The sequence below is a fragment of the Bos taurus genome, chromosome 23 (genome assembly GCF_002263795.3).
Source record: "Bos taurus isolate L1 Dominette 01449 registration number 42190680 breed Hereford chromosome 23, ARS-UCD2.0, whole genome shotgun sequence".
Lineage (NCBI taxonomy): Eukaryota > Metazoa > Chordata > Mammalia > Artiodactyla > Bovidae > Bos > Bos taurus.
Window position 1 is genome coordinate 50,343,111 of NC_037350.1, and position 25,221 is coordinate 50,368,331.

General features: G+C 53.7%; 1 protein-coding gene across 3 annotated transcripts in view; it reads left to right on the forward strand.

Moving 5' to 3' along the window:
• Positions 1 to 25,221, forward strand: part of SLC22A23 (solute carrier family 22 member 23) — a 135,749-nt gene that overhangs the window by 17,510 nt on the left and 93,018 nt on the right. For 2 of the 3 annotated variants that reach the window (XM_005223883.5, XM_005223884.4), the window contains exon 2: positions 21,104 to 21,207. The exons of the other annotated variant lie outside the window; for it this stretch is intronic. In XM_005223883.5, coding sequence (XP_005223940.2) covers positions 21,104 to 21,207 — 104 coding nt within the window. The remainder of the gene's footprint in view (positions 1 to 21,103; positions 21,208 to 25,221) is intronic. 3 annotated transcript variants of the gene reach the window in all.

The following is a 25,221-nucleotide window of genomic DNA, read 5'->3' on the forward strand; positions in this document are numbered from 1 at the left end:
AGCGGCGCGTCCGGAAGCTTCTGGAGCTGTCGCGTGGTGGGCGAACTGTCACAACTCCTAGGCTCCAGGGTAGGGTTTCATATTATTTCATCGTGATAGAAGTTTTACTTTTAATGCTTTCTCTGGAAAGTCCCAGAAGAAGCCGCTTTTCAAAAATGGATATTATCAAGGTTATGAGGCTGTTTTGAGATTTTTTGGGTTTTGTGTGTCTGTGGATAACAGGTCTGGATTGAATTGTGGTTTAGGCATGAGCAGTGGTTTCTCTCCTTAATGAATCTCTCACATGCCATCTTATTTCCCCCCATTTGTAACTCTAATCTTCCGTTGACTGGAGTTTTGACCCGAGTCTCCGAGAAGTGATTACAGGAAGGCCAGTGAAGAAAGAAATCCTTGAGGCTTGGTTATGGGTCTCAGTCCAGTAGCAATTTAGGGGACGCTGACATGACCTGAGCAGGCGGGAGGGTGGGGTGACCAGGGTTTAAAGACCATTTATGATACTGAGGGCCTCTCAGGTGGGGACTGGTGGGAAAGAACCAGCTGCCAATGCAGGAGACACTAGAGAGGTGGGTTTGATCCCCGGGTGGGGAAGATACCCTGGAGGAGGGCGTGGCAACCCACTCCAGTATTCTTGCCTGGAGAATCCCATGGACAGAGGAGCCTGGCAGGCTGCAGTCCATGGGGTTGCAAAGAGTTGGACATGATTGAAGCGACTTTGCAGGCATGGCTGATACCTAGAGTAGGTTTTCAGTCTCCAAGAGGCATTTTCCTTGCCAGCTCGAGGCCATGGTCTGCAGCCGCCCCTCCTTGGTGACCTGGTTGAGCCGGTAGGGCAGAGGCAGCAGATGAACCCCCTCAGGTTCCCATTCACACAGGGAGGGGACCCCGGGGGCAAAGTGCAGAGGGTGTGACTGTCCGGTGTTTGCTGGGCAGCTCCGTTTGCTCAGCGCCATGCTGAGAGCCTGTGAGTCATGCCCCGAGGACGGGGAGGGCCGGGAGAGGAGAATGGGAACTGCGTGGGTGGGGGAGCCTGAAGGTGGGGGTGTGCGGGGCGGGGCACCTGGGGGGGCAGCAGGAAGTGGGAGGAAGCTCTTGTTTCATCCTGGGAGAGAGAAGACCCAGAGCTGTGAAGGTCTGAGCCCTTGTGTGTCCGTAGGGATGCTGTCCACTTGTTGCCAAGGACAGAAAACCAGGGGTCACACTGAGTTTTGAGACAGGCAGAAGAACTTAGGGTGTCTCTGGGGTCCACAGTCTTTTATGCCTCTCTTCCCCGCCTTCCTCAGCAGAGGTTCGTCCTGATGCTGTGTAGGAGGCTGACACTGCTGGGGTGCTCGTATCGGAGCCCCAGAGGCTGGGGCTGAGGCAGCAGGACCAAGTCCCTCACAGGCTCGAGGCTGGACTCAGGGTCAAAGGCCGAGCAGGGTGGTTTCTCCCGAGGCCTCTCTCCCTGACTGGTAGGGGCCGCCTCCTCCCTGCGTCCTCACAGGTCTCTCCTCTGAGCGTCTGTGTCCTGATTTCCTCCTCAGTAAGGACACTGTGGGACACCCCCGATGACCTCCTCTTGACGGCTTTAATCACCTCTTGATGGCTCAGACGGTGAAGAATCTGCCTGCCAATGCAGGAGACGTGGGTTTGACCCCTGAGTCAGGAAGATCCCCTGGAGAAGGAAATGGCAACCCGCTCCAGTATTCTTGGCTGGAAGAGTCCCACGGACAGAGGGTCCATGGGGTCGCAAAGAGTCGGACACGACTCAGAGACTAACACTGTCACCTCTTGAAAGCCTCATGTCCAGATTCCGCCACATCTGAAGTGCTGGCGGGCAGAGCTTCTGCAGGTGGATTTTGAGGGGACAGATTCCATCCTTGTGTTGGCACGGTGACCCTCCCGACAGCAGCTTTCCCTGCGTGTCTTCACCCCGCCCTCTGCCCCCTGTGTCTCTGTGTCCACCTGTCCCCTTTTCTAAGGACACCAGCCCCCCGGAATGGGGAACCACCCTGCTGACGTCACTTGATCTTGACCGTCTCTGTGAAGCCCCTTCTCCACGTCCGGTCGTGTTCTGAGCCACCAGCTCGTGTTGGGGACACAGCTCAGCCCACGACAGGGAGCTCTCGGGGAGAGGAGAGCACATTCTTATCCTCGCGCTGGGGTGACGGATCTTCCCCGCCCGGGGATCGAACCTGGGTTTCCTGCACTGCAGGCGGACTTTTTACCGTCTGAGCCCCCAGGGAAGCTCCCTCTGAACCTGAATTAAGCCGCAGCGCGCCCTACGTGCGCAGCTCCGTCACCCCACCCCGAGCAGGCGTGTCCGCCTTGGGCAGCGCAGCACTGACCTGCGGCCCTGGGTCCGCTGCTCGCCCGGCGTCTCCCGTGAGCCTCGTCTAAGTCCCCGTCACGTCGATGGCCGCTCTTGCTCCCACTGCCTCTAACCCGTCTTCCATCGCTCGTGCGCCGCGCTTGGGGTCCCCTGTCTCCGGCCATTACGTGCAGGCTCCGTGAATGTGAAGTTCAGAACTTTGTACGCCCTTCCTGATCCTCCTTACCTTTCAGTTCTGAGGCTTCCAAGCTGATTGACAGAATCAGAGCAGCCGGTGGGAGGTCTTGCCTTGCTTGTCATCTGGGTCAGCCTCCCTCTCTCTTTTCTTTCTGGGGGTCGGAAGCGGAGTGAGGGGGTGCCGGTAGGGGAGACCCTGTAGGCTCCGGGACGCAGGGATCTACCTAGAGCTTCCCGGGTGAGCATCCTGGCCCACAGCTGCCCTGCACCCCTCGGGCGATGAGTGGGCCGGGGATGGTGCTGAGGTGGCCAGAGGAACCCCACGGGGACCTGCTGGTCCCTTGACCACGGGGCGGGTACCATGTGTGCTGCGGTCTTCCACCCCACTCCGGGGACTCTGGGCTGCAGGCTCTCCAGCCACGTGAGAACTGTCCTGGGGACCCCCATCCCTCCTGGCTTAGGGAGACCTGGGTGAGCCTGGTCCAGGCAGACAGCTCTGGTATTAAGTTTGCAGCAGGAGACCAAAAAAAACGGAGGGGGCATCCACCGTCCACCAGCCACAGCTGAAGGCAGAGCGGTGGCCCGTGTGTAGGGCCAGACCAGGGAAGTCTCTTCCCATGGACGTGCTCGCAGGGTCCAGCTTGTTCCCTTCAGGGTGAGGAAAGGGTTAGACGAGGGTTTACCAGCAGGGCTGGGGTGTGGGGAGGGGGTCGGTCCTCCCGACCTCTCCCCTCCGACTGCAGACCCTAAAGGAAGCCGCGAAGTGCAGGCAGACACGGCTCCTGCCAAGTTCGGAAGCCGTGGCGCTTTCCCTGGGGTTGTCCCGTTTTCAAGTCCCTGGGCCTTCGGGAAGCGTGTTTGTGCCGGTGCACACGCATCTTCCCTGGTGAACTGGACTCCTGTTGAAGCAGGTGAAGGCACCAGGGATACGCTTGTCCTGAGACCCCAGTTTAGGGACGGGGGGCCCCGTGCTCTGCAGAGGCTCAGTTTATCCTGAAGGTGGTGACTTTTCTGCGCCCGAGAGGAAAGCGTCTCTCCTGCGCTCAGGAAGGCAGTGCTCTGAACGGCAGTGTGTGCGGCAGCCGGGGGCTCGGTTCCTCCAGGTTTTGTAAAATCAGCCCCATGATTTGAAAGACCTTGTGAAACATGGTTTTACGCGTGGCTTGTTCACAGTGTGGGCTTCGCCGCACGCATGCGTGGTTGTGAGACCCAGACGTGGTCTGGCAGAGGCGCCGCTCAGTGCGCAGGCGCCGTGCTGAGCAGGGGGCGAGGGGTGGTCTCCGGATCTTCACCGCCTTTCCGCTCAGTGCGCTGGCTCTGTGGGGACGCGTGCAGCTCCCCGTCCGCAGGGCGTGAGCTCGGAGACCTGTGTGTCGTCTGAGCCCTTTTCTCAAGGACCTGTCGGGGCTGGGAGGATCGCTGCTCTCAGGCATCCTATAGACCCTGGAGGATCTCATACAGACCCCGGAGGATCTCAGCTGTCTGCTGGGCACCTTTAGAACCAGACGTCTGGAAGGTCTTGGGACAAAATTAAGATCGGCCCTGGCAAATGAGCTTTTGTGACCCGTGGCAGCCAACTGAGCCACAGCCACACGTAGGGAGCCTGCTTCTTAGCTTAAGAAAACGTCTGGGCAACTCAGCTCAGAGGTGTCACAGCAAGGGGCACACGACACAGGGTTCATCCTTCTCCTTGGGGCCCATCGGTGTCCTTCACCCTGCTCCTCGGTGGCTGATCTGTATGTAGCCTGCACCCCCATGCCCACTGGTCGCTGTGTCTCTAGAAAGGCTGGGGTGTGCCCACCCCCCTCTCAACCTTCCCCTTTCTCTCCTCCCCTGTCCCCTGAATAGCAGGCCTGGGGGTCTGGTCCCCTCCCTCTGAAAGGCTGCCAGCCTGGATCAGGGTGTTTCTAACTAGAGCAGCTTGAAGTTTGATTTCAGCTGACGTTTGAACTGCATTGAAAAGTTGGTTGTGGTGGGTTTTCCCTCTGCACCGTGGGGCTCCAGGTCCTCCGGGGGCTGCCCCTGCCCCCCACCCTCACCTCTAGCCCAGTGTCTGGCCCACACCTCCTGACCCCCTGCCGGCCAAGGCTTGGAAGAGGTCAGAGGGGAAGTCCTGCCTCGTAGGGCCTTGGGGCTCTGACTGCACCTGGAGTTCACAGGAATCTCATTTCTTATTCACGGCCCGTTTCCAGCCTGAGGCTTGACCACAGGGACAGCGCTGTGCCCTGTTATTTCCTGGGCTCTGGCATGCAGTCGTGACTGGCACGTCACCATCAAACCCTGAAACTGTGCCACCCTCTGAACACGCAGAGGCCTGGACCAGGGCACTGCCTGAGGGTAGGCACACAGATGGAGGTTCCTGTGTGCATGAGCACAGAAGCTAAGGGCTGGGAGCCTGGCTCGAGTGCAGCCCGGGAGACGGACGGGGCCTTCACGAGGGGCTTCCTCGTCTCCTGTGGATAGGAGGTGCGGTGCAGAGCGGCCTGGGCTGTGGGGACGCTTGTCCTGAGACTCTCACCCATGAGACTGAGACTCTGCAGGCAGGAAGGGGCTGCCCCGCACTGCCTGCTCTTGGAGGGGCAGCCTCGGTGTGTGAGCCGAGCAGAACGCTGGCCAGTCATCTCAGGTTCATCTTTGTTAGAACTGGAACACAGTTTTATTTCACTTTTAAAAATTCTGATAAAATATATATTAAGTAACACGTGACTGTGTTAACCATTTTTAGGCACATAGTTCACTGGCATTAAGTACATTCACGATATTGTACAAGCATCATCACCATCATCTCTAGAAGGTGTTCGTCTTCCTAAACTGAGACTCTGTCCCCATTAAACACTCATTCCCCATTCCCACTCCCCGCATCCCAGCACCCACGCTTCTACTCTCTTTCTCCATGGATCTGACTCTAACAGCCTCGTCTAAGTGGAGTCACACGGTGTTTGTCCTTTTGTGACTGGCTTATTTCATCGAGTGTAGTGTCCCCAAGGGTCGTCCTTGGTGTCGCCTGTGGCAGACTCTCCTTCCTTTTCAGGGCTGAATAATATTCCACTGTGTGTGTGGACCACATTTCACATGTCCATTCGTGGTTTATGGACCCTTGGTTGCTCCTGCTTTGGGGCTGTTGTGCTTTGCGCAAAGTGAGAGTGTTAGTTCGCACAGTCGTGTCCGGCTCTCTGCAACCCCACGGATTGTAGCCTGCCAGGCCCCTCCATCCATGGGATTTCCCCGGCAAAATACTGGGGTGGGTTGCCATTCCCTTCTCCAGGGGATTTTCCCGACCCAGGGATCGAACCCGGGTCTCCTGCATTGCAGGCAGATTCTTTGCCGTCTGAGCCGCCTGGGTTTGCACAGAGACATAAAATACCTGTCTGTGCCCCTGTGTTCACTTCTGCTGTTGATGGACCTACTCCTTAGGAATCCATAGGTGCCACTGGACTTGGCTGACCCAGTGTCCTCCTGCAAGAGGCAGTGACATCCAGTGCAGGTTCCCGCCCTTTCGAGGAGGCTGACCTGTGCATGGTGATTGCATTCTGCCCGGGTGACCTTCTGCGTCTCTTCTAAGAGTAATGGGTGTTTGTTCATCCGTCACCAATTAGCCTTTATAGTCTTTACGGAGACACAGAACCATGTTCTTGTTCTCATGTTCTCTGATCACATGTCGAAAACATTCCTCTGCTTCCTTTGGCTGTCCTTTGACACATGTGAGCAGCAGGCCCCTCCCTCATGTAGGCGCAGGGGTGATGGAAGTGTTTTACCCCAGGTTCAAAATCCCAGAACTGCCATGTTAAAATTTGGCTCAAAATCCCAGAACTGCCATGTTATAATTTGGCTCAAAATCCCAGAACTGCCATGTTAAAATTTGGCTCAAAATCCCAGAACTGCCATGTTAAAATTTGCATCGTGATTGTGTATTAGGTCATAAGGCAAACAGAATGTACACGGCAACATCTCGTATCGTGCAGCTTGGAAAATGTCTGTTATGAAGTGTAGGGTGGAGGGTTTCCAAGGCCTCAGGTTTGGGAGGTGCAGTCACAGGATCTGTGGTGTGCAGTCTGGTAAAGGCTCTGAGAAGTCCTACAGGCAGACTCCAGCTTCTCTGCATCACCTGTGGGTGCCCTCTCAAGCACCGTCAGAAAATGCCTCCGCTGCTGCTAGAAGTGAATGCATCTTAAAGACACAGGCCTGCAGGGGAGCACCGTCCAGCGGGTTTCATTTATGGGCCATTCTCTTCCCATCAGTTCATGGCAAATGGATGGGGAAACAGTGGAAACAGTGACAGACTTTATTTTGGGGGGCTCCAAAATCACTGCAGATGGTGACGGCAGCCATGAAATTAAAAGACATTGCTCCTTGGAAGAAAAGCTATGACCAACCTGGACAGCATATCCCAAAGAAGAGACATTACTTTGCTGACAAAGGTCTATCTAATCAAAGCTATGGTTTTTCTAGTGGTCATGTATGGATGTGAGAGTTGGACTATAAAGAAAGCTGAGCGCCGAAGAATTGATGCTTTTGAATTGTGGTGTTGGAGAAGACTCTTGAGAGTCCCTTGGACTGCAAGGAGATCCAACCAGTCCATCCTAAAGGAGATCAGTCCTGAATATTCACTGGAAGAACTGATGCTGAAGCTGAAATTCCAATACGTTGGCCATCTGATGCGAAGAACTGAGTCATTGGAAAAGGCCCGGATGCTGGGAAAGACTGAAAGCAGGAGGAGAAGGGGACGACAGAGGATGAGATGGTTGGATGGCATCATCGACTCAATGGACATGAGTTTGAGTAAGTTCCAGGAGCTGGTGATGGACGGGGAGGCCTGGCGTGCTATGGTCCATAGGGTCCATAGGGTCCATAGGGTCGCATGGACATGACTGAGCGACTGAACTGAACTGAACACTTTTCTGCTTCCTTTGTGGCTTAGACAGAGGGCATGGCGTGCCCAGAGCCTCGCCTTGGTGGCCCTGTGGCAAACTTTGCAAAATCTGCTCTCTTGAATCAGTGGGTGATGGAAGGTTTTTTTTTTTTTTTGATCATCTGTGAATTGCATGCTTTTAGAGCATGCCCAAGGCTAGGATATGGCACCCCACTCCAGTACTCTTGCCTGGAAAATCCCATGGATGGAGGAGCCTGGTGGGCTGCTGTCTATGGGGTCTCACAGAGTTGGACACGACTGAAGCGACTTAGCAGCAGCAGCAGCAAGGCTAGGATGGAATTCAGGTGCCCTGGCTTACTTAGCAAGGCCATGCCCTCCAAGCCCCAACCCTGACGCAGTCAATACCATTACAAGAAAGAGGCCGGGTTTCCCAAGGTTCCCAAGTGCTGCAATTTCAAATGCATTCCCAGCAGAAGACTCCTCTTAGGAGTCCACTGTTCCCAGGCCATTCCTCAGTAGTAAATAAAGCCCGTGTTATTCTGGCCAGCCTGGTGGGGGAGGAGGTGAGTGCACCCATGCAGCCTTGGGGGCCTGCAAAGGAGGCCACCTGAGGCCCAGCCTGGCCACTTGCAGCCACTCGGGCCTGAGGGGTGTCTGCCCCCGCCTCACAGCTCTGGCTGGCTGTGCATCTCCCTCACACACCTGGCCAGGCCACCCCGGGTCCGGTGGGGGGTCTGTCCCTCCGGTTCTCAGCAGTGGGTGGTATTCCTCGGGGAGCTTGTTCTGCGGTTGACTTAAGGATGCTTTTGCGTTTTACTCAAGGAAGATCCTGGAGGATCGTCTGTTAACTTGATCCCTCACTGATCCCGAGGAAGGGGTGTCTTCCAGCCGCGTGTCCTGTCCGTACAGCCAGTGCCGGAGACGACGCCCCCCAGGGACAGCCGCGTCTCCCGCTGCGGGTGGGGGCTTCAGGGCAGCAGGGGCCGTTCCCCCCGGGGGTCCCCCAGCCCCGCAGGATGTGGACGGCGGGGCCCCTCCTGCCTCTGTATCTGCACGTCTGGGTCCCGCTGAGCCCTGGGCGGCAGGAGACAAACCGCCGTCACCTCCGCCGTCACGTTGCCAGTTCGGCTCAGCGTTTTGGAGATATTAATAGCTGGCTCAAGGGGGAGAATGTAAGCACCCTTTTGGGTGTAACAGTGCTGTTAGCCTTTGAGAAGCGCCTCCATCTCCTCCTCGGGGTCAGAGGGGCGCTGTGTTTATTCCTGTTTGTGGGGTGTCTGGTTCATGAGGCCGGATCGCTGTCCTGTCTGCGGCTGCTGAAGCGAAGGGCATCGCGTCTGGGCTCAGGGGAAGGGCGTGAGGGGTGCAGACCCCCTGGGGACCAGTGCCCGCTGCCCTGCAGACCCTGCCCAGCGGCGGACACGGCTGTGCCCTGGGGGCATCGTCTCTGCCCGCCTTGCCTCGTCTCTTCTGGTACCACCCCTCCGCTGGGATCAGTTAGGGTAAGGCTCCGTGAATGACCCAGACTCTCAGTATCCAAACCCTTTCTGAAAGTAGCTTTACTAGCTCTCCTGCAAGTGTTCCCGGTAGACATAAGCCTTAAAGGAGCTGCTGAAATGGCAGACTGAATTAATGAGCGGTAATCACTTGTCCCAGTGACTACACAGGCATATGCTTTATATTAGTTTTGACTCATAACAAACCCATATTACAAGTTTTATGACCTTTATAGCATAGATGTTGCAACCCAGGCCCCCGAGAGGTGAGGTAACGCTCCCGGGTCACATGACTAGAACCGAAACTCGGGGAACCTGCACCCTCACCCAGGTGCCAGCTGCTCCCCGCCCAGCCTGCCGCCAAGACGGTCTCCGAACTCCTGGGCTCCTCCAGGCTCTCGTTTATCTGATGGTGCTCTTCCTCGGAGACCCTGGTAAACTATGGCCCAGCCCAAGTGCAGCAAAGCAAAAGGCCAGATTGGTAAACTTCCCCAAAGCATGTTGCCCTAGAACTTCTGAGAGTCCAGCAGCTGAGGCTTCTGTGTCGCTTGTTTAGCGAGTTGGTGTTGGCCGTGCTCTTAGAAAAGGCCATCGTTTAGATCCACAGTCGCCCCGGTTTCTGATTTGAGTCAGACGAAGCAAACAGCATCCTCATCTGAAGACGCCACTTCACCTCATATCGTTCACATTCTTTCAAGATGGTTAGACTGATGTTGAAACGGAGAGAACTGGTTTAGCTTCTCCTCTGTTCGGATTCATTTATTATTTAAAAAGTGACCGTTTGACAAGAAGCCCGAGTTGGTCCCGATTAGAATGCTGAGTCAACTTTTGAAAACCCTTTGGACCACAGTAAAGGTGATGCAGACAGGTGACCTTGAGGTCAGGAGTTGGACCACGTGTCGCTGTCTTGCTCAGCAGTGACGGACCCGGACAGTTTGCCTCGGGGTCACCTGTCAGGAAGTGCGACCTTCCACGGCAGCCTGAGCTGGGATGACTGCAGTCCAGGAGCCCTGGCCCAGCCACAGGTGACTTGAATAAGTCACTTCACCTCTCTGGGTTTCAGGTTTCTCGTTTTCAAAATCAGGATGTTGACCTTGACTTTCCCCAGCATTTTGGTCCTAAAATTTTATGAAAAATAAGACACTGGGATATTATTTTTAATTACTGCCCTTGAGTACATCCTTGCTATTTGCACGGACGTTACCAGCTATCTTTGTTTACTCATCAAAACAATAAAGTAACAACAAAGCTTGTTCTGCTTCCGTGGTTATGCTTTCCTTCCATGTATCTGAAGTCTTCTGAATACCTGGCAAGACAGATGCTGTAACCTCTAACAATGTAGTATAAACCAGAGAATTGTTTGTGTTTGCATGGAGGAGGGCTGTCTCTTCGAGTGCTGGTTGGGGAAAGAGCATGAGTTTCAATCAGACGCGGATTTATAACCTTGTGAGTGATGGTTGGGGAAAGAGCATGAGTTTCAATCAGACGCGGATTTATAACCTTGTGAGAAACCGTCTGACTTTGCTCTTGTTGCTTCCCCTCATCCTCAGTTTCCTCATCTGTAAAGTGGGCTCACTGGTCATAAAGCCTGAGTTGTACGGCTGTTCCAATACCTGAATGAGATGCTTAGTCAAAGTGGCCAACAGGACGCATAGACCTTGGCAGGTATTCAACGGACGTTGAGACGATGCTTAATTTACATAACAGATTTGTTCTATTAAGAAAAAAATGTTCGTTGTTTTAAGTAAACTTCTCATGCCCAATATTCTATGGGTTTTTATAATAAATTAGAATTCTCTTTCCCTTGGGGAAAATGACTGATAATGAAAAATGCGGCAGACACTTAAAAACCATATTGCCTACACGGACGTCGTAAGCTGTTTGTTCATTGTTTGAATCTTCTTGGAAGGAACAATTGCAGAGAGGAGGAGGGGTGGACACAGGCAGACACGTCCGCTTCTGGGTGGCGGCTCCAGCTGCCATCCTGCCCCTCCGAGGACATCAGCTTGGAGACTGAAGATGCAGTCCCTTTCTTCCAGGAACTGTCCGTCCAGTCCCGGGGTCTGCAGACTGTCCCTGTGCAGGGCTGAATATCAGACATTCTCTGCTTGGCAGGCCGTGTGGTCTGTGTTGCCACCACACCGCTCTGCGCACACACTTGTGCACAAGCAGAATCAGGCGTGGACCAAGGCATGCGGCTGGACGCCCAGCAGACTACGTGCAGAACAGGTGGCAGGGCCGTGCTGGGTCTGTGGGCTGTGGTCTGCCAACCCCTGAGCTGGGGAAGGAAAGATCTGTAAACAGCAGGCAAGTGTGATACGTTCTGATGAGTGGTCTGGCTGTTTACCCTAAGTACAGGTTGCCATAGGAGTACAGACTGGGGCATGAGGAAGAGGAGAGTGGCTCAGTTATCTTTGTTAAATGTACAGAAGAGTATTCATTGCGTCTTTCTAATTTTTTACTCCTTGTAATTAACTGTGTGCTTACAAAGGTAATATGTGCCCGTTCAAAGGAAAACCGCCAGCAGCACAGAAAGGCTGCCGTTCTCCAACACACAGATGATGGTCCCTGTTAAAGCCTGTGGTTGAAACGAGTTTTATGCTTTGAGTAGGCACTGAGAAAAGATCGGGTGTGCGTGGATGTGGGAGGACGGGTGTGGGGAGCAGGTGGAGCCGGGGTGAGGCCGGGCCCTGGCCGGGCAGGGGCAGCCGTGGGCACAGAGGTGAGGGCGGCTCGGCCCGGAGGCTCCTCACAGGCAGAGAGGGGTCAGGGCACAGCCCGCGCTGGGCATGCACCTTCACAGGTGAAAAGTTCTCTTCCTTCTGCCTCTGAGTTCTTCCAGGGTTGGTCGCCGGGGTCATCACATTCTTCTCATTCCACAGCTTCTCTGACCCTCCTGTCCAGACGTCTCCGCATTTGGCTCCTTTCCAGAACTAGGGAGGCTGTTTTAAATGATAGAGTCCAGTTTTGCTCCTGCTGGCGCTTCCCTAATAGCTCAGTTGGTAAAGAAACCGCCTGCAATGCAGGAGATCCCAGTTCAATTCCTGGGTCGGGAAGATCCACTGGAGAAGGGATAGGCTACCCACTCCAGTATTCTTGGGCTTCCCTGGTGGCTCAGCTGGTAAAGAATCTGCCTGCAATGCGGGAGACCTGGGTTCGATCCCTGGGTTGGGAAGATCCGCTGGAGAAGGGAAAGGCTACTCACTCCAGTATTCTGGCCTGGAGAATTCCATGGACTGTCTATGAGGTTGAAAAGAGTCGAACATGACTGAGCGACTTTCACTTTCTTTCTTTCCTTTCATTTTCGCTCCTGCACTGTATTATACTGAGATCTCTTTTAGTAACACATGAGACAACTTTTTAATATCTAGGAGTCTTTCAGTTACTAGCATCAGTTATGTGTTAGAAGCCGGTGTGTTGATTTCACTTAGGCCGCAAGTACCTTGGTGGGTTTAGTACTCTCAGTGGTGGCTTTTTTTCCTCCCTGTTTTTCTGGTTTTGCAGTAGCTCTTTTGAATATATAGTGTGTACTCTCAATTTCATTTCTTGGAAGTAATAAAATATGCACTCCCGCGTTTGGAGAGACTCTCTGAGGTTTTGGCTGATAGAAGGTCGTTGCTCATCTGTCATCTCAGCTGCCTGCGGAATGTAGATTCAGCATCCCCCAGTGCCGTCAAGGGCGTGATGGCAGATTAATCAGAACATTCACTAACATAACCTCTGCTTAGACTGTACATCCCCTTGCTTCCTTTCAGAAAAAGTAAAGGAAAATTGAGTGTTACTGCCCAGGGATGATCCTACATCTGCTACTCAGGGCCTGTTTAGGTAGATAATTTTCTGTTTCCTTTTTAAGTTCTTTTATTTTCTTTTAAAGAAATTGGAAATACTCAGCTCAGTTCAGGCTCTCAGTTGTGTCCAACTCTTTGCGACCCCAGGGACTGCAGCATGCCAGGCCTCCCTGTCCATCACCAATTCCCGGAGTTTATTCTCATGTCCATTGAGTTGGTGATGCCGTCCAACCATCTCATCCTCTGTCGTCCCCTTCTCCTCCTGCCCTCAATCTTCCCCAGCATCAGTGTCTTTTCCAGTGAGTCAAGTCTTCGCATGAGGTGGCCAAAGTATTGGAGTTTCAGTTTCATCATCAGTCCTTCCAATGAGTATTCAGGGTTGATCTCTCTTAGGATTGACTGGTTTGATCTCCTTGCTGTCCAAGGAGGTGAAACACATATATATTTTCTATATACATTATATCATTGTATTCTTTTCAAAGTTCTTTTCCATTATAGTTTATTACAAGATACTGAATATAGTTCTCTGTACTATGAATAAGAGGTTTTATTTTTCCAGAGCTTTAAAAAATGGTCAAATTCAGTCAGAACCAGGAAAGCCCCTAATGGCAACATTTGAAGGCAAAGGGCAGCAGGCTTTAGAGTCAACAGTGGAAGAAAAAAAGAGCAGGATGGATCACTGAGCAGAGGGTTACGATGACGCTAAGATGACTGCATTGGTCCACAGTGGGCCGCACGAGGTGAAGGCGCTTACCAGCTTCGATGCTGTGGTTTTGGAACCGTGCCCCCCAGCACACACACACACACACACACACACACACGTGCCCCCCAGCGCGCGCACACACACACACACACACATGAGCGGGGAACTCAGGCTTGCTGGTCTCTTCCCTGCAGCACCAGCAGGCTCGCAGTAAATAGATTTTTGGTTCAAATGTTTCCCTTAGTGTGCCGTGTTTGAGTTTGGGGCACCAAGTTAGGGGGGGAACCACGTGAGCAGCAATGAATGAAAAACAGAGAAGCAAAACTAAGAAGAAAAAAAATGAAAAACCTCCTGGAGTAGCTGGCAAGATTGTTCGTTATGTCATTTAAGGAAGCTTCTGAGAGTGCCAGCCCTAATTGGCAGCTCTGTTGGCTACTGTTGACAGTAGCCAATCTCCTAAAATTGCAGAATGAGCTTAGAGGCGAAAAGCAGAGAATAGTTTGGGGTTTTCAAAACATGCAGTATTTCTTGAATTTTGATAGAATCTTTTAGGGAAAAATCCAAATACAGCTAGGTTAAAAAAAAAAGGAGAAGAAAGAACCACTGAAAAACACAGACCGTTGAACAGCTGATTTTAGCTAATGTGCTTTATGGATCCAGCTTACATGGCCAGCCTTCCAGGGTGGAGGGTGAGTGTGAGTGTGTGTGTGAGTGTGAGTGTGTGTGTGTGTTTGCCACTTCTGTTGTCTCCGGTTGAGAAACGCAGAGCCGGGCGAATCCTCAGAGTATGAAATGGTGGTTCACAAGCGACCAGTGAAATGCCGCTCCAGGGGGACAAAGGCTGCAGGAGGATGCTGACCTTGCATCTCTAATCCCTGCACCTCAGTCAGGAATGCTGTTTTATCTGAGCTTTTGAAATTTTCAGCACTGTTATCCCCTTTGTAGTCTGAGCAGAAACGCTTCCTTTCATGTCCACTGACTCCTCAGTTCTAGAGCACATGGGTGTCGTGCCTGCTAAAGCCCTCGTGGTTTCTAATGGGGATCTCCAGCTCTGAAGATGAAACTTGGGGGAAATTTTTCATTTAGTTCCCTAAAAAATGTTTTTGGTTTTAGTCGGTGAGCATTAATTAATATCACCTCTACTGGTGGCTCAGTGGTAAAGAATCTGCCTTCCAGTGCAGGAGACGTGGGTTCGATCCCTGGGTCGGGAAGATGTCCCTGGAGAAGGAAATGGCAACCCACTCCAGTATTCTTGCCTGGGAAATCCCGTGGACAGAAGAGCATAGTGGGCTACGGTCCATGGGGTCCCAAAAGAGTCGGACACGACCGAGCAACTAAAGAACAACGTTTAACGTCACAGTGATCTTCCAGGTTCCTCTGTTTCCACTCACTTTCCTGACCAGCCTGAGTGTTTAGATTGTGTTAAAATGCATATTCCTGAAAAGGTGAAAAGGTTTTGGTTGTTTTTTATTTTTAATGATTTTTGTCTCACCCTCACCACCATCACTTCCACCTCCATGTGTGGGAGCTAACATTACCTATATTTGTTCTCTCGTTATAAGGTTTATAGATTAATTGTAGAAACTTTGGAGAAGTCAAGAAAAGTATAAAATCGAAAATAAGGCTACAGTCCATGGGGCCGCAAAGAGTCAGAGATGACCGAGTGACGGCTCGCTCTCCCCCGACACCTCCTGCATTCGTGGCGTTCATGCTGAGGTTTCCTCTCAGCGTTGTGTCAGGAGCATCTTTCTGGATCACTTGCTTTCAGACGCAAACATGCCCACGCTGTTTAGTCTTGCTGGACGTCAGGCAGGGTCCGGTTTCTCACAAGTGACAGACACTGAGGATTATTGTACCGGGACATCTGACAGCGACCCAGAGATCGAATCCATGTCTCCTGCATTGGCAGGCAGATTCTTTACCACTGAGCTACCAAGGAAGCCCAATTAAAATCAAAGCTCAATACTTTCATTAATATTTTTTTAAGTTTTTTTTACGTTTCCCAAAGATGCAGGAGAAGAAACAGAGGATCCAGTCTGCCGGGCATGTAAGTGAAGCACCGAGTTTCTGGAAGGCTGTCTGGCAGCACGCATCACAGTGACTTGAAATCGTGACCACTCTTTATCCCAGCAATTCCTTTTCTGGGAACTTTTTCCCAAGGTCTGTTTCTTCTCCTGCATCTCTGGGTCGGGAAGATGCCCTGGAGAAGGAAATGGCAACCCACTCCAGGATTCTTGCCTGGAGAATCCCATGGACAGAGGAGCCTGGTGGGCTACAGTCCATGGGGTCACAAAGAGTCGGACACGACTGAATTGACATAGCACACAAACACACACAAAGGTTTTTTAGTTAATAAAGTACCGAGCTTTGATTTTCATTAGAGGAATGGAGTGTTTCCCAGGTGTCCTTTAACCATTTGTTTCATGTTTTGTTAATTTTCTGGATGCTTGACCAGAAACATAGAGTATCAGTCGATATTGTTACGGAAATACTGACTACGGATAGTAAGTGTTAGTTGCTCAGTCGTGTCCGACTCTCTGTGACCCCATGGACTTTTAGCCTGCCAGGCTCCCTGTCCTTGGAATTCTCCAGGCAAGCATGTTGGAGTGAATTGCCATTCCCTTCTCCAAAGGATAGTAGCCCTTTGGCTATTGTAGGAGGAAATCTCTTTCTTCCACACTCCTAGGTTCTGTGGCTGGGGCCCTGGCAGCTAGACTGAGGGAAGGCGGCTGAACAAGAGGGAACCAGGGTTCACTGCCAAGTGCACCCGGGCACACGGAGCGCTCAGAAGGAAGGGCAGAGCCTGGGCTCACGGAGCATCGTAACAAAGGACAACAGGCCTGCAGAAAAGGGGGAGAAGGGTCCGGGCTTTTCGGGGCAGCAGACTTGGGAAGTAAATATATGGGGGGAACTAATGGAAGGTGATGGCACCCCACTCCAGTACTCTTGGCTGGAAAATCCCATGGACGGAGGAGCCTGTTGGGCTGCAGTCCATGGGGTCGCTAAGAGTCAGACACGACTGAGCTACTTCACTTTCACTTTTCTCTTGCATGCACTGGAGAAGGAAACAGCAACCCACTCCAGTGTTCTTGCCTGGAGAATCCCAGGGACAGAGGAGCATAGTGGGCTGCCGTCTATGAAGTCGCACAGAGTTGGACATGACTGAAGTGACTTAGCAGCAATGGAAGGTGAGGGTTGTTTCCGTGAGGTTTTTCGACGTTTTTATTTTATATTGGAGCATAGTTCACTTAGAATGTTGTGTTAGTGTACCGCAAAGCGATTCAGTTCCCTTCACACGTACACCTGGTCTTTTCAAATTCTTCTCCCGTTGAGGTTGTTCAGAACGTCGAGTAGCGCCCCTGTGGTGTGCAGCAGGCCCTTGTCGATTGCTTTACAAATGCAGTGTGTCCAGTTGTCAGTCCCAGACTCCTAATCTGTCCCTGAGGTTGTTTACAGACACATCTCAGCACCGGCTGTGTCTTCACAGCCTCGGGCTTCCCCGGAGGCGGGGTTTATGGCCCTCTCCGGTCCTCCAGAGTTTCTGCTTTTCAGTGGGTGAAGGGGCTCTGAGGAGGCTGCTTTCTGCATCTGCTGATCCTCCTTTGCCTCCAGATGATCACCCCTGTGCCAAAGTGGCCTTTCCAGGGGCTGACAGACTCCTATCCCCTTCCAATGTATCCTAAAATTTAAGTCTTTATAATATTGCTTATGTTATTTTTGATGTGAGGAGATTTTAAATAAGTAATATGAATAATAACTCAGGAGTGACAGATCCACTTATAAAATCCATCATCTTTTCCTTGGGTAGTTTTCCCTCCTTGAGTTTTTATCCGTAGGGAGCCCCTCTTTACCTCAGAATTGGATAAGTAATCTGTTTCCGTCCGTCTTTATGTTCTTGTTTGCATTTCTCTTTATCAGAGTATTCATTACCGCTGAAAATAAGGTTCTTTTCCTCCCGTCCCATTTATTCTCCATCTTCTTTAGAAATTTCATTAGTTTCCTCCGTGAATATTCCTCCCCTCTGGCAAGTCAAGCAATTAGATTATTCCTCAGAAAGTAATATCAGTTATCAGTTACTATCTTTTTAGCTTATCCTTGAAATGTATAGGTAGGTAAACAGTTCACCAGATGTTCTGTAACTACTGCCTTAAAAAAAAAAAAAAAAAAACACGGGCAACTAAGATTGAGATCACATTCTGGGTCTCCCCCTAACTGAGGACCATCCCTGGTCCTGGAACAACAGCAAACAAAGCAAGTGTCAGACTGTAAAACGGGCCACGACTTGTACACAGCACGGCCTTGGCAGACTCGCTGATGGAGTGATGAAGCGCTAAATTAGAGGACTGTTCCCGCCTTTGTTGAGGCAGGGCGTGGGTCTGAAGGGTTAACGCGTGGAGACCCCGTGTGAGTTCGGGGGTGGGGGATGGTGATGTGCGGGCCCCGTCCCCGCCTCCCCAGGGAGATGGGTCATGAAGCCAGCACTCAGAATTCGCGGGCAGCTGAGGGCGTGCTCCCATATGCCCCCACTTCACTCTCTTCCTAATTCAGTCACCCCGGAAGTCAGCTTCAGGGTACGCGCGGAAGGTTATTTTGAGGGGCAGATCACCAGCTGAACCCCAGCCACGTGGGAAAGCTTAGCAGTAAGCAGTCCGGAAGCGGCGTTTTCCAGCTCTCCCCGCGGGCACCCACAGCAGAAGGGTGGCGTGTGGACCCCCGCAGGTCCCCGTGAAGCAGGCTGTCTGCGGAGCGGACGGGGTGGGGGCGGGTGCTGGCGCGCTGGGCACGGAGCGCCCTTGGGCATTGGTGACTGACTGGTGATTGGTGTGGGCGGCGTGAGAAGAGGCAGGTGACAGCAGATGACCTCAAGGGACGAAACCCACACCCCTGAGTCCTGGTTTTGCACAGTTTAGACTTTTTGAACACGCCTTTGCTGAGCGAAATGACTAATTGCTATATCTTTTTTTTTCTTATAATTTTGTCTATTTTTGTATTTATTTCTGGCTGTGCTGGGTCTTAACTGCTACATGCAGACTCTCTCTAGCTGGGGTGAGCAATGGTCTCTCTTTTTGCACACCGCAGGCTCCAGGACCCGTGGGGCTTCAGTATTTGTGGCTCATGGCTCAGCACTGTGGTTCCCGACTCTAGCGCCCCAGCTCAGTAATTATGGCTCATGGGTTCCTGGCTCATGGGCCATGGCACGTGGGGACTTCCCAGGCCAGGGATCGAACCCGTGTCTGCCACACTGGCAGGCGAAGTCTTTATCCCTGAGCCACCAGGGAAGCCCAGCCTTATCTTACTGGGAATGGGGCAAGTCTTGGAAGCTAAGTGATCTCCAGGGCTTCCTTAGACTCCTGAAATCCTTCCAGAGATCGTAGCCCATCTGAGTGTACTTTATTCTCATCAGACGTGGAGGTCAGACAAAAGATCCCGGTCCCACCTGCCTGGTATATGGAATGTGCCTCCAGGGGGGACTCCAGGCTTGGGGGTGTCCAATAGACCCGAGGCAGGGGATCTTTATCTCGAGGAGTTTGTGGGGCTGTCTGGGGCGGTTTTCTTGCTGACTCAGAGATGCTGTCTGCCCTGGCGCCTGGTTGAGGGGGTTAGGGCGCCAGGTCGCCACCTTGTCCTGGATCCCGCCCCCGGTCCTGTCTGCTCGGCCAGTCAGTCTTCTGTTCCCGCCTTGCTAATTGACAGAGGTTGCCCTGGACATCTCTTTAGGTAGCAGCCAGATTGGGTGGTGGCTGCCCAGGGCCGGGTCCAGTTGTGGTTCGCAGGCCTGAGCGCACAGCAGTGTTGGCAGCCCCCAGCCCCCACCCCCTTTCCGAATGCTTTTGTGCTCTGATGCCTCCTGGCTGGCTCCTACAAGCAGAATGTGCCTTGGGCATCACTTGACCTCAGATCAGCTCCCAGTGGGACGTCTGGGTGGAGACTGAGGGCAGAGTGGGCACCCCCACCCTCCCCCTCCCCCAGCAGCACCTGGGACAGGGCATGCCCTTCCCCTGCCAAGCGTGTGCCAGGCGGAGGTGCGGGGAGCTGCCATGGCAGTGGGCTGCGATGATCATAGGGGCTGTCAGCCTCTCCTCGGCCCGCAGGGCAGCTGGGCGGGGCGATGCAGCTGGTACCCTGAGGATCGGTTACCCTGTGGGCCATGAGGAGAGATGGGAAAATAGCAGGAGCAGCCTCAGAAGGTAGAAAGCGGGGCGGGGGGTACAGACTCCACACACGCTGGCGCATCCGGGGCTGTGACTCACGGGAGGGCAGAGAGGAGAGAAGACGGAGCAGCCTCTGAGTCGAAACCATGGGGGCAAAGAGTCGACACTCCTCTGCTTCTAATGCTGTGACTCACAGCAGCACTTCGGGCTGCGTGTCCCAGGTTAGACACAGGGTGCGCCGCGGAAGGTGTATGTTGTTACGAATACGTTTGCTGCTAGAAGCCAGGTACACGTGAGTGTTGGTTTTCCAGGCTGGCCTCCAGAAGCCGCCTTAGCTGCCCCTCCAGTCTTCTGAGCTGGAGTGGGCTGCACCGGCCAGCCCTGCCGGGTGTGTTCCCTGGACCCTCTGCCCGCCCCCTGCGCCCGGGGGTGGATTGTTTGAGCCCCGGCCTGGGAAGCTCATTCACCGAATTCGAATGGGCAGGGACACGGCCGCCCCGGGGAAGCCTCACGGTCACCTGGATGGCTTGTTAAACCGCCTCGCTGCGCTTCCTCCAAAACCTGCCGTGGGGTCTGGCCTGGGCCCGAGAAGGCGCATTTCCGGCGACTTCCCAGGTGACGCTGCTGCCGCTGCTGCTGCGGACCTGAGCAGACACAGGGGGACGGCAACCCTGTAAAGAAGCCTGTGATGAATCTGCGTCTTTAGTGATGCGACTTGTGCGACCAGCGGTGCCCCACTCTCGGTGTGTCCCCCGGAGTCCAGCAGGCGGTGTCACAGGCGGTGGTGCCTCCTCCACGGAGGCTGGTGCAGAGGTGCGGCTCTTCCCGAAGCCCGTTGATGCGGAGACCCTGGTGCTTTGCCCCTTGGACCCAGCCATCAGCTGCCCGCGGACTGAGGGCCGGTGCCCATGTGTGCTCCACGTGGACACACGTCACTCGGAGGGAGCAGACGTGCGTCTCTCTCCCACTTCTGCCAAAGCAGGAGGGAAAGATTGGAGGGCTGTTTTTTTTTTTTTTTAAATAATAAAGCTTAGTTGTAAAACTAGTCTAAAGGTTGTGTGCACCAACTGATTGGCTTTCTCTCCAAGTGGAGCAGGTGGCTTTAGCCTGGAATATGGGGAAACACGCGCGGCATTGACAAGGAAAATGTAAGACTGCTTCATGTGGATAGTTCAGTATTGACCGCTAACCGTCTTAACTATTAAGATGACTTGTGAAGTTTGGGGGGTTTTCGGGCTGGAAACACAGAGCTCGTGCTGTGGTGACACGCTGTGCAGAAGCTGGTGGGGGCTTCCCACTGCGGGGCGTGTGCTAGCTGTGTCGGTGCCCGGGGACGCCTGGCCTTGCCTCCCCACCGGGATGGAGGGAGGAACCCCCCGCCCCGAGATGGCATCAGGGCACCAGACCCTGCGGACTTCTGTCCTCTGCCCCAGACAAAAGCATCACACTGCCTTCTGTGGCCAGGTGGTACTTCTCGTTGGCTTGTCCAAACCACTGAGAGACGCCCAGTGGTGTGTGGGATGCGCGTGATCGGCGCGCTGTGATTGATGACGCCGGCCTCTCTGTGCGTTTCTCTCTGACCTGTTTTCTGTTTGCCCCTCTCTAGTGGGACCTTGTGTGTGATAATGCCTGGAAGGTCCATGTCGCTAAGTTCTCCCTACTGGTTGGATTGATCTTTGGCTACCTGATAACTGGATGCATTGCTGACTGGTAAGTACCCGCATGCCTGCCACACCACACCCCTCGGAGCCGCAGCAGCCTCTGCGGCCTCCCCAGGCGAGGTCGGCCTGAGCTTGCGGCGACCCGACCGAGGCTCCCCCCCCCCCCCCCCCCCCCCCCCCCCGCCCTGGCACTGGGGCCAGAGCTGATGGGGGCAGCCGCCCCCTGCAGAGTTCAGACAGAGAGAGCTGCCAGTGCATAGAGCAGACCCTTTTGAAGTGAGAATTTAAATTCATTGCAATTCCCTGGCTGCTAGAATCTAGCAAAACCAGCCTGCAGCCAGCCGCCCATCTCCTCCTGAGAGAGCGAGGTTAGAAGGAGCCTGGGAATGTGGCTTCAGGCTTTAAGGGCTGGGCCCTGAGCATGCATAGACAGACCAGGGGCTTCAAAAGACAGGAACAGGGCAGCCGCACTCCTCACCCTCGAGACCTGGCCAGACGCAGGCAGACCTCAGAGAGGGACCGTCCTTGTAAGGTGGCTTGGCCAGGAGATGCTTCTGCAGGCCCACACGGAGCTGGGCTCTGAAAAGTGGCCGGCTGTGGGTGGCGGCTGGGCAGGCCAGGCGGAGGGGTGGGGACCAGAGACAAGAATAAATGTGCTTTCCTTGGGCGGGTGAGGGGCCAGGTGAGGGTTCCGGGGGAGCGAGATGGTGGTGGGATGGAGATGCAGGTTGCCGCGGTGGGAGTGGTGGCGTTAACAGCCCGCCCTCACCGACGCCTGTGTCGCCAGACTCCGTGCTGAGTGTCTCCGTGGATTAAAAGGGCCCCTCCGCACAGCTCCCCTGTTTCCCAGTGGAAAACCGGCCTCACCCTTATCTCCTGGGTTAAAAACAGAAGCACAGACGTTTAAGTAACATCCCCGGATGCCCTTAGGTTGAAGAACCAGCATTTGAAACTAAGCTCCTAGCGGCCCCAGAGCCAGACTCCACAGGTGTGGACTGAGTCACGGGGCTTGTGTCAGCAGTGGGGACTCGCCCGAATAGCATGGCCGTGGCCCTGTGCTGCTGGGGTTGGCGGGGAACGGGGGGCTGCCGAAGAAGAGAGGTGTGGGGACCCCTCCCTGCTTGACATTCTTTCTCTTTAAGGGGCTTTATTTACAAATAAGGGCATCTTGAATCCCAGACTTAGTAAAGCTGGCAGTGATTCAGAGCAGGCTCCTTGAGGCCGAGGCTATGCCCCGGGGTGCCCTCTGTCCTGGTCAGCTGAGACGGCTGGCTGGCGCTATGGGGGTGCCCGCGGCGGGTGGGGGAGCCCAGAGAGACCACTTTCAAGGTCTGAAAAGTTCTTCCCCAAAAGCTGGCATCTAACTGGGTGTTCCTTGCATTAACATGAAGTGCGATTGCCTGTGTGTTCAGAATTTGCTGAGTCATCATCTGTAAGTGCTTCTTAAGGACATCACCCCCGGGGCAGGAGCAGAGATGCTGGGAGTGACCTGTGGAAACCCACACAGGCCCTCACATGGGGTTTGGTGGTGAGCTTTTTGAGGGGGAGGGGAGGAACAGGATTGGGAAAGAACGAGGGTTTTGGTTTTTTTTTTTTTTTTTCAAACCAAATACTTGAACTTTTAAATGTTTTCAGAGTGAGCTATACTGACCTAAAAGACCCTCCAATCCCAATGTTTTAACCACAAGGAATTTTGTTTCCCAGAAACCTACACTGAAATAGGTTGGGAAAATAAGAGTAATATAACCACATCACTTCTTCCTAAAAACACGGACTTGACTAAAGTCTTGGTGTCCTGATTCAGTGATTTAATAGGGAAAGTAAATGCAGACTTCGCCTAAGAGGTCTACAGTGGTTTAAGCTGTTTACAGGTGGTTTTGTGGTTTCTTATGCCTTTCCCATCGATGGTGTTCGGCCTCCCTGATCACACACCGGCCCCGGGGACCAAGACGAGAGAGAGTGGGGTCTTCCTTGGCAAGCAGCCAGGGTCTGAGCTGCAGCCACTTCTCCAAGTTTGTGGGTGGCGGGGAGTGGGCCAGGGGTGCCCAGAGGGTCGGGGCAGGCAGCTTGCGCTGCGGCTTTCTGAACATTCGGAGTGGGCCTCAGTTCCAGTTTGAAGGTTTGGTATTTTCCACCCTTGACTGATTTATTGTTAGCATTTTACTCCCTGCCGGAGCCTTGCTTCAAAGGAGATAAACACGTAGAGAGGGAAGTCCGGGTCTCACAGCCGCTGGCACCATTGCACGGCCGTGTCGGGAAGCTGATCGGGCCGCAGGTTATGCCAAGACCCCAGTCGATGTCTCCTGAAACTTCAGCTGCATGGCTTCTTGTTTGTGCTTTTTAAAGGTGACTGTTTTGCACACACGTTCAGTCTGGGCTGGACAGCATGTCCTGCAGGTAACGTGTTAGTTTAGGTGGAGGCTGGGGGCCAGCTGGGTCAGGGGCTCTGGCCAGATGACCTGGCTCCCTCTCTTGCTGGGTCTTGCTGGACTCTGCACCTTTCTCATCCCACCGGTCCTGGGAGGCTGTGTATGGGCTGCCCTGCAGACCCCGTCCCTCTGGCCCTGGGCTGAGCTTGGCCACTGACGGCGAAGGAGTTTTTTTCCAACTTCCAGAGACTCTCCCGCGCTTCCCAGGTGGCTCAGTGGTGAAGAATCCGCCTGCCAATGCAGGAGATGCAAGAGGCACAGGTTCGATCCTTGGGTCAGGAAGAACCCACTCCAGGATTCTTGCCTGGAGACTCCCATGGAGAGAGGAGCCTCGCGGGCTACAGTCCCCGGGGTCAGGCACGACTTGGCAACTGAACAGCAGCAGAGGCTCTCCTGTTCCTTGGCTCCTGGCCCCACTCCTAGTCTGAGCCCACCGTGGCTGGTCAGGTCCTTCTCATGGACTGTCTCCTGGTTCCATGTGGCCAGGAGAGGCTCCCAGCACAGCCGCCTCACCTCGAGGCCCTTCACTCTGACGCCATCTGCAGAGTCCCTTGTGCCGTGAGAGGTGGCACAGCCTCAGGGGGTTAGGACAGGGACACCCCCAAGGCTGATGTTCTGCCTGTCACAGGTCCTGGCTGACCGATGATGCCTCTGCATCGCAGATTTGAGAGTGCGAGTCTACTGGTCATCTGGTGGGAGACCTCTGCTCTGGGGAGAGCCAGGGCCCACTTGAACCCCAGGGGCTTCTAAACACGTGCACATATGTACACCCGATGGCCCTTCTTGAAGAGAGCCGGAGGCTCACGGGACCCAGCGGGTCTTGCTCGGCACCTCAGTCCCCAGGGAGCCTGGGATTGGGGCCAGGGCTCTGACTTTGAAGACCATGTTTGCCCCCCATTCCTGATACGAATTTTCACTTAATGACTTTAGCAGCCACTTTGGAGGGAAAGATTTAGAATTGTTTCTACAAGTTAAGCAGAAATCCAGGGTCTTCCCTAAAGTGTCAGGACAGAGGAGCAGACTGTGTCCGGTGGGCGTCTGGGAGGCCGGACGTAGGAAGACCCACGGCTGCTTGGTGCACGGTCTGTAGTCCTGTTAGTGATCTTGACACTGCAGCGCAGAACAGACGGGGAAGCAAAGGGGAATAAAGAGGGATAAGTTAGACTCTGGTTTCCTCCATTTAATAGGCCAGCCGAGCCGTGTTTAAGTTCATTTCTGTAGACGAGTTGGATTTGGACAGAACTTCCTGTAGTCGTTCCTGGTAAGGGCTAAGTGACCCCAGCACAGGTGAAGGGAAGTAACGGCTAAAATCTCGACCAGAAAATCGACTTCCGTTGCATTGAGCTCACAGCCCTGGCCATTTCTGTAACCCGGAGTGATGGGCGGGCCTCAGGAGTCCTGAGTGAGATGGTGTCCTGGGGGTCCCGCCCCCAGAGTGTGAGGAAATCACATCCGTCTCCTGCACAGGCAAGGCCGGCCGCTACCGCGCATTGCTTTTTTAAAACCATTTAAACCGAGGGGTGGTTTGCACACCATGCAGCTCACGCGTGTTAAGTGCACAGGTCAGTGAGTTCTGGTGTCTGTGCAGAGCCATACCTGTGGCCACTGGCACACACTGCGTTTAGAACGTTCCC